Below are 9,760 nucleotides of genomic sequence, written 5' to 3'. Positions count from 1 at the left end.
TTTACTGAGAATTTGGCGACGGCAAAATCCTCCTCTGCTTATAAACTGCTCGTTTTTGTTTGATTGGTGCTGTTGACAATATTTAATGTTATTTCTCGGGAACGATGATAGAACTTTGTGTCTGAAATCGAGTCTTTGCTAAACTCCACGATTTGAGAATATTACTGTGGTACCGTCGTTACTTCTGATTTTCCATAACACAAGTGCTTCAGCTACTTACATTGGGATCAGAGTAATGTATGTGATGTTGTCCAATAATTAATATTTATTTATTATGTTGCCATAGCTGGTATCGGAATACTTGGCGTTGATGTTTCGACCCTCGTTCAGTTCCACGGTCAAACAAGCTTGGTGTGCTCAACAAGGCAAGACGGTACTTCACATCGGCCCGTCGCCTAAAATTATAGAAGGCCCAAATTTGGCCTTACATGGAGTACTTCTCTCACCTCTGCGTCTCAGGACCAGCTTCTTCCATTTGACCGTATTCAACGTAGTGGCTGGAATTATCGACGATCAAGCTCTTCGACCTGCTTGATCCTTTGGCTTTGCGCAGAGATGTTGTATCACTCAGCATCTGCAAGAGCATTTTTCACGGGAATTGTTTGGATTAATCCCGGCAACTGAATTTGATATCGCGTCAAAATTCCAAGTTTTACCTGCAGCGCTTTGTGGAACCAGCTTTCTCCGGCGGTTTTTCCGAACCGATACGATTTAGGAACCTTCAAGAAAAAGCGTACTCATTTCAAAAAACGCACCTGCATGCCCCCCGGTGTTGCAGATGTTCATGGGCAGTGTTAATCACTTTTCATCAGATGAGCCTCCTGCTCGTTTGCCCCCTATATCTTAATAATTATACAATTTGGAAATAGGGTACAAAAAAAAATTTTAAAAGGCAACCAAATTTATATACTTTCGGAACACTTAAAGTGCACGGAACGGAACACAGAGCGACTGACTAGTAAATAAAAATACATTATTTTGCAACGAATTCACAGCATTGATAATATGTTCTAAAGTAATTCTTGAGACGTATTAAATACCTTAAATTCTCTTTGTTGTCTAACTATAAAAATAATATGTCAATTATAAGCACCTATCAACTATCCTTATATATTTACTAATATGACAAAATATAAAACATAAATGTAGACAAAAACATGTGAAATAAAATAAAAATAAATAGAAAAAAAGTTGTAAAAATGGTTATCGCGTAAGTATAATTAATAATAAAAATGTATATCAGACATAATTATATATTATATAATTACATATTTTATCAAGTTGTGGCATTCATGTAGTGGAATCAATTTCACACGCAGATGTCTTCATGATCATATCCTTCATCGAGATGAATCATAAAGGCACAGAAAATTTAGTAGTACTTCCTCAGACTTAAACCTGTCATCTTTACTATCCACATGGTCTCTGCTTCAATGATACGTAAATTTGACAAAAAAGCATGCAATTAGTATTCATTGTTTTTCACGCAATTTATGTTTATTGTGAACAATTTTTATATCATATAATTTGATTCGTGAAAAGTAACTACTGAGTTTAATGCTGAGGATCATTTTTATTAATTTATACCGATTACCATACGATCCCGGTTATTTATAAATTTCGATGCATTTCCGACAGAACCGCAGCTGAATGGTTGTGTTAGTAGAATAGGAAAACGACTGAACGGCTACGAGTTCGTTAAATGTGATTGCGATAAAGTGAAAACTTCTTAGTAGAATAGCCACCCTGGTTATTTTTGGTAGACTGTTCATTTCAAGTCGATGGTAGTTCCACATTTAAATAAAAATGATGTATTCTTAAGTAAGAAATGATTACATATGCATACACACATCAACACTGTCTAGGGATATTTTGTATTTACTCAATTATTTCAATATTTATTAAAGATAACATGCAACATGTTTATATTTTTATAAAGCCCATTTATCTGACTATACTTCAGAATTGATTGAGTGGGCCAGCCTAAGACCGATACGTCTTTTTCCTGAAACCATCTCGTCACCACTCTCGCTGTGTGCTCATCTTGCATGAGCGTGAATTCTTGGCCCATTTGTAGTCTATGGGGGTAAATTATCGGCATTAGCACCTCGTTATGGTATTTTTCCGTCATGGTGTTTTTGATCTAAACGAGGTCTGTTCTTCCACCAAAACGAATTCCCGCCGTGGTATGAATGTACTTCCTGAAGATGTTACAGACGGCTATCACGACCAGGGACTCGCCAAACGCGTACTCTACGTGTATTGGGATAGAAACCGAACCGGGACTCATCGGTAAACAGCACTACAGACCTCTGGTTATCTTCCCAGAGCAAATGTACACGAGCCCACTCTAGTCGTCGCCTACGATTTCCTCGGCGTAGTGCTGGGGAGCGAAGCGGTCTGCAAGCATGAAGGTTAGCTTCATGCAGCCTTGTCCTTACAGTTTGGTCACTCAAAAGCAACTGGTCCTCTGACTGGAGCCTCTGAACCAACTGCAATGCCGTAACATTTGGCTCTCTTTTCGCGGCAACTTGCAAATATCGGTCTTGTCGTTGAGTGGTTATGCACTTCCCACCTGGATGTCTTTCAGCCACTTCGCCAGTAGCACGGTAGCGTGACCATAACCTAGATGTAACGTGTTGTCTTATTCTAATCTCCTCAGCAATACTCCGCTGAGTAGCCCCAGCTTGGAGCATGCCTACTGCCCTTAGTATTTCTTCTCTCGCTAAATGGCGCCGCTGCATGATGATCGATAACTTGTTATAAAATTTAAATTTGACGCAAAAAAATATCTCAATATAACTGTAGGTAAACGAATCTTTCGGACTTCGCTACCATTATGCCGCGTAAATATTTTGTTTTTATAAATTTTTTTCAAATTCAAATTTAGAATCGTCCAAAAAGGTTTACAAAGTAGTCTTTCATTAAAAGATTTTAAAACGGCCCAGGATTTTTTGAGTTTAAGAACCTTATACAAAATATCCCTAGACGGTATTGATGTGTATATTTTAGGGCGCTACTACTAACAGGAGCATCTTTAACAGCTAGTGTGCTAGTCTTACAAGTTGCAGTAATACCACTGGTGTTTAAATACAGCAAGTCCGTACAACGAAAAATAGTTTTCTCAAACTGCAGTAAGTAGATAAGAAATGTAATACGTAATTTGTAATACTTTCAATATTTAATTTATTTCATAACACCTGCTTAAATAAAATAGCAATAAAATTGAAGATATTGCTATAATAAAAATACAGGCGCATTTATTTATTTTTTATACATGTATATTATTTTTCAGTAAACTATCCAAAAAATCTTGACTTTGAAAGTCCTTCCAGTTGTAATGTTTTGGGAGGTAGAAATTGTAAAATACAATTTCAGTCGACTGTTGATGATGGTCCAATCAAATTAGGTAAAGATTCTTTAACTTTTATAGAGCAAACTTACCTTAACTTACATATGTACCACCGAATAATAAATAACATTCAGTGTAAATTAATGGCTGGGCAAAGATCTTTTTGAGGAAAAGATTACTCCATCGTGCTACTCTAATATGAATTGCACGTGATAGATCTGCATTCGTAGCATGTAGGTTTCCTCACGATGTTCTCCTTGACCGCCGAGAACGAGATTAATTATAAGCTCAAATTAAGCACATGCAATTTCACTAGTACTCGCCCGTGTCTGAATTCGGTATCATAAGACTCACTTAACCACTGGGATATGTCTAAACTGACTTTTACTTCATCTTCAGGTGTTTGGCACATAATACCTTGTTCGCTATTTCGAGAGTTATTTGTGATACACGATTGCTTGACACTCGAACAAAGACTTCAAAATGAGCTAAAGAAATCGCATAATACTATTGTTCTGTATTGTCATGGTAAGTGTTAAGAAAAACATTAGTATCTCTTAAAGATTTTCTTACGTTACCGATAAGGGCAAATCGTGATTTCGCCTGATAGACTATTGCGGGACAAGATGTCGTACTGAACGGACCTGTTACACTTTTTCTCCGCAAATACAGGGCACAGGCGGTTTGAGGATTTCGCGTGGCATATTTTTTGGTAACTCATAATCGAGCAAGTTCAACGACGTGTCGTCACGCGAAAGCGATCCCGTGGCGCCCGGCGAAGAGATGGAGAGAGTACCGCTGGTTTTTTAGTGGGTATTCCGGTGTACCTACTAGGCGTCGTGGGCACCGGTGAGACCCACATAGTGTGTGAAGTGGGGGGAGGGAGGTGAAATGCGTTTTACCACTTCTTAACCTCCATATTATAGGATGGTGAATTATTATCCTAGTGCAAAAATGTGTTCACGAACATAAATGTAATCAGTTGTCTCATTCTTAAATCTTATGAGACGAGAATACGTAACGGCTTTACGTGTATTGCGAAGCACGACTTCCAGACTCCCGAAACACAATAACTTGCTATTGGTCCGTCACTGGGCTTGCAACCTGGGACCTCAACTTCGGCGGCCTTATATGATACAAGCTGAGATTATTATTTAATCTGTTAATCCCATGTCCTTCCCTTAAACTCTGAAGAATTATTAACATTAAGTCCTTAACTTATAATATCTTATAAATAAATTAATATTAAATATTGGACGACATCACATACATTACTCTGATCCAAATGTAAGTAGCTAAAGCACTTGTGTTATGGAAAATCAGAAGTAACGACGGTACCACAAACATCCAGACCCAAGATAATTGGAAAACTAATGAACTTTATCTGCATCGACTCGGCCGGGAATCGAACCCGGGACCTCGGAGTGGCGTACCCATGAAAACCGGTGTACACATTACTCGACCACGGAGGTCGTCAAACTATATACTATATACAAAGAATTAAAAAATAGTTGCTGTAAATCATGACCGCGTGGAATGGTGGCAAGAATGCTAGCATTTCCTTGTTGAATCGCAATTCCGATCCTCTGATTATTCTTACAGGTAATTCAAACCACAGAGCGTCACCGCATCGCTTGACTCTCTACAAAGTGTTTCAGTCGATGAATTTCCACGTCATAACGTTTGACTACAGAGGTAAGAAAACATTTGCAGAGACACGTCTCGACCAGGCAAAGGAAAATCGAATGGAACTTTGAGTGCAACACTTTTTTGTTTTTGACTTAGACTAGAGTGTCACTCTTTTGTATACATGTATATATATAAATATATATATATATATATAATACTCCTTTATATACATGTCATTACTCTCGTGAAAATTATAATCGTATATTTGTAACATTATTGGTTGATAAATTCACTTACTTTCTTATGATATAGGTGGGCGGGCAGGCTAATGTACCTACCACCTGATGTTTCGTAGTTACCACAACCCTTAGACATTAGTGCTGCGTCAATAACCTTGAAAACTGAGTGGTTATGTCCCTTGTGCCTGTAGTTGCACTGCCTTCATCCTTTAAACCGAAACATAGCAGTATTAAGTACTGTTTGGCGGTAGAATATCTGATGAGTGTAATCAGATGGTTTGCACAAAGCTCTACCACTACGTGGATCTACTCATAGGCAAAAAAAAATAAAGCATTTTTTTTCGCACAGATATAGAACGTCTTTACTCGTTTTAACAGATTTTAACAGAAGACCTTAATTGCATTTTGTTTTATTAAATTTTGCTCAAAGGCAAATGCTCATTATCTGTTCAGGTTATGGAGACTCCAGCAGCGTACGTCCAACAGAGAAGGGCGTGGTCGAGGATGCTCTTCAAGTATACTCCTGGTTGATGGAGTGCTTACAAGGAAACGACAAGGCCACTGTTATTTTGTGGGGACACTCTCTGGGTAAGAATATATACACAGTATTATAAGGATAAGTTCGGTATGGTACACGAGGGCCCTGTAAGACAGGGGGCAATAGATTAAAAAAGGTCATCTACACCTATACTTTTGAGTACTAACTTTTTTTCTAAATGCACCACACCGTGGGTTCTATCCGCCCACTTACATGACTATGAATAATTTTAATTGACACACCGACTTACATATATTGAACATTACGAAATTCGAAATTACAGCGACGTAAACTCATTTCCAGGGCCGGACCGTAAGTTTAGGGGGCCCTGGGCTAACACTACTTAGGGACCCACCTAAGAAATATCTGAATGGGTTTGATTAATAGCAGGACTCGCAGGGCTTAATTTAATAAAGTTATGTATTGAATACTTGAATACACGGGGCCCTGAGCTGAAGCCCAGAAAGCCATATGGTAGATCAGGCCCTGCTCATTTCGAAATATATCAACCACAAGAAGATTAAGACAATTAACGATTTGAATTGATGCGATTTCATTGTTGTTATCAATTTATTTAAGAACTTTGCTACGATGTTTTGTTCCAGGTACAGCGATCGCAGCGAATCTAGTTTCAAATCTAGACGAACTTTGTTCTAACCGCGGCTCGGCCTGTCTTCCTCTTCCCAAGGCACTGGTACTGGAAGCACCATTTAACAACCTCGTTAACGAAATCGAAAGGCATCCATTTTCAAAAGTAACTACATATTTTTCTTAAAGTATGATCTTGTCTCTCCATACTCTAGTCTACCAAAAGGCTCGCTGCGTACTAATTAATATGATTGTCATGGAGATAATTTTTATCGTTTGTATCATAGTAACTAGGATAGCTTTAGGTCGGTCCCTCAATGAGAACATTCACCTGTCTCATTCCAGTTCAGAGCATTACAGTGGAAATACCACTGGCTCGACTGCAGGCGAGTACTCGTCTATCACTGTAACGTAATGCTCAAAATCGAAATTTAGGTTTTTACGTTATAGGCGAGTGCTGCCGGTTTGAGTAATATTTGCAATATTTGGGTATAACACGATGCTCTAGCACGCGCTGGTCGCTACACATGTGGCAAAATGATATCAAACAGTTGTAAATATTCTTAAAGATTTTTTCCTTCACCGCAAATAATCTCTTATTATTGCGCGTAGTTTTAAAACCTTTTAGTCCTATCTAAATTTAAAGAAACATTACTATCTTTTAGATGATCTAAACAACTTCACTAAGGGACTTGGGGCGAGAATATCACATCATTTGGTTACTTGGGTAGTAGATCACTTGGTAGTAAGTTTGGGCTAGCCCGTCTGAGTAAGCAGGTACTATCTACTCATCTACTCTACCACCAAGCAACAATACCAACAATACGGTTGTGTTACGGTTTGAAGGATGATTGAGCCTTTACAAACACAAAGGTCATAACATTTGGCTTCCTAGGTTAGTGTCGCATTCGCGATGTAAGGAATGATTAATATATTTATTGTCTATGGGCACTGCCAGTTTGTCGACCATCTTTACATAAAATAAATAAAAAGTACTTTATATTTTTGCTATAAATTATGTGTAAGACATCATATGAGGCAATTTCCTTCTATTCCCCTCCAGCTAGTATCCTGGTTACCATATTACAAGGATTCCTTCTTGAAGCCGTTCAGCTCGTCATCAGAGTACAACTTCACGACGGACCAGTATCTCAGCACCGTGACCAGACTACCCGTACTGATTCTGCATTCGAAGGGAGATAAAATAGTACCTTACGATCTAGCCGTTAAGGTTGGTTTTTCTATAATACTTTTTAAGATATATATGCAAATCGGGCCCTGAAGATAAGTGGACAGCATTGCCCACTGGGACAGAGAAATAGAAGCAATCCATCAACTATTATGGTGTATTATTCATTTTTCTTAAAATGACACTGGCACACTATTCAAACTGGAATACAGTAATGCGAAAATATTCCATCATAAGTTTTAATGTTGCAGTATTTATTATTGGTAGAATAGCGATTCTGTGTGAGGCACCAAATGACCCAGAAGTGTTTGTTCAAAGGCCTACCAATAATGTATTCCTTTATCGGCCACGCTAGTCACTTCTGTGGTTAATAAAGCCGCAGACTCCAATATCCTGTTTACAAACCACAAAAACGAGTATGATTTTATTGAAAATTTCTCAGCAACCCGAAGTCTAAAGTTGGAAATAACCACAGAGTTTATACGCCCGGCGCCATTATTCCAACTTGATTCGTAGTTCCGTTCCAGAGTGAGGGAATAAAGAGTGCGCTGGTTTGTTCTAAAATGTATCCAGACGGTTAGTCCCTCATGAAAGTGGACGTCGAGATCGTAAACGGCCAGGAGGCCATCATTATCAATGCATCGTATTTGCAGCTATATGAATGTTTGAAGAGATCGCGGGGTGAAAACGGAGCTCCACTTGAATTTCATGTGTTTGACAAGGGGCACAATGATATTTGTGAAGCGCCAGGCTTGCCTCAAGTTATTACGTGAGTTTATTTTTTTTTATAAAAAAATTGAAAGTCCACCACTACTGCCCATATTTGAAATGACAGGGAGAGGTACTTACAGCTTAGTCTCAACTAAAACTATCTAAATAGGAATGTTTCTTTGGTAATTTGTATTCAAATCCAATCAAAATGTACTTTATTCAAGGAGGCTTTTACAAGCACATTTGAATCGTCATTTTAAAAACTATTTTAAGTGATGTTCACCGGTTCGGAATGTAGATGCCACCGAAAATAACCGGCAAAAAACTCAGTAGTTACTCTTTTTCATCATTTAAAATACAAAGTTATGTTAGTGAAATACAATCATATATATGTATATATCCTGCCTGGAAGTCAACAAGTATTAGCTCCACGCTTTTTTATCATCTATATAATCTTGTATTGAACAATATGTTTTTTTTTATTAATGTGTTTTTTACAAATTAATTTAAATGTATGAATCGGCAAAGTTAAAAATATCTGTGGAATTTTGTTGTTGTTATAGAAACGGATTTTATTTGATTTGATTTTGATATTATAAAGTAAATACGAGAACATTAACCCATTTATTAAACTTGTTTCAGAAAATTCATGAACACGATCAAGAGTAGAGAAGCTGTTGAAAACAATAACGCAATGTAAATTATAAAATACATTGATATTAGTTTCAAATAAAATTTTATTTTATTTGTTTTTGCAATTAAATATAAAATGCTATAGAATTATTGTGCTACGCGTGAATCTTAACCGACGATTTCGGGTTCAAACCCAGGCAAGCACCACTGAATTTTCATGTGCTTAATTTGTGTTTATAATTCATCTCGTGCTCGGCGGTGAAGGAAAACATCGTGAGGAAACCTGCATGTGTCTAATTTCAACGAAATTCTGCCATATGCGTATTCTACCAACCCGCATGGAGCAGCGCGGTGGAATATGCTCCAAACCTTCTCCTCAAAGGGAGAGGAGGCCATAACCCAGCAGTGGGAAATTTACAGGCTGTTAATGATAGAATTATTAATTAAGAAAAATAAGTAACATTAAATTAAAGCATGTTCGAATGGATATATCCGTCTATTACATGTTGGAATAAAACAAAATCTTTACTCAGAATCTGATTCATTCACTCTGAAGTGTTTGCCACCTAAATTAATACAAAAATAGTTCTCTGATCGAAGAATGCCAATCAATATGCTCACTCATAGTACCAAAGCCCCTCCTCCCGCTGTAGTAACATCCGGCTTTGATCAATTTTAAAATACAAATTAGTTTCATCAAAAACGGATGTAGAAAAAACCATTCGAATTAAAATAATTGTATTAATATTTTTTTAATTATAATAATAATCAATCAATATAATTAAAACATATTATGTAATATTGAAACAATTATAAAATTTTACGGAAAAACAAATCCAACTGACTTCTCTTGAATCGTTCAAAATTCTACTAATTTGTAA

The 9,760-nt window shown here is 37.3% G+C and overlaps 1 protein-coding gene across 1 annotated transcript; it reads left to right on the top strand.

Moving 5' to 3' along the window:
• Positions 1-1,126: 1,126 nt before the first annotated feature.
• On the top strand, positions 1,127-8,981 carry LOC113392095 (lysophosphatidylserine lipase ABHD12-like). Its single transcript, XM_064219277.1, has 10 exons — positions 1,127-1,210; positions 3,013-3,134; positions 3,296-3,409; positions 3,752-3,880; positions 4,955-5,047; positions 5,674-5,808; positions 6,364-6,512; positions 7,410-7,577; positions 8,189-8,304; positions 8,889-8,981. The coding sequence occupies exons 1-10, from the start codon at positions 1,200-1,202 to the stop codon at positions 8,944-8,946; spliced, it is 1,095 nt and encodes a 364-aa protein (XP_064075347.1). The 5' UTR covers positions 1,127-1,199; the 3' UTR covers positions 8,947-8,981.
• The last annotated feature ends 779 nt before the right edge of the window (positions 8,982-9,760 follow it).

This window comes from Vanessa tameamea, chromosome 27, assembly GCF_037043105.1.
Source record: "Vanessa tameamea isolate UH-Manoa-2023 chromosome 27, ilVanTame1 primary haplotype, whole genome shotgun sequence".
NCBI lineage: Eukaryota > Metazoa > Arthropoda > Insecta > Lepidoptera > Nymphalidae > Vanessa > Vanessa tameamea.
The sequence above is the reverse complement of the archived record's forward strand: the minus strand, read 5'-3'. Positions and strand labels throughout refer to the sequence as shown.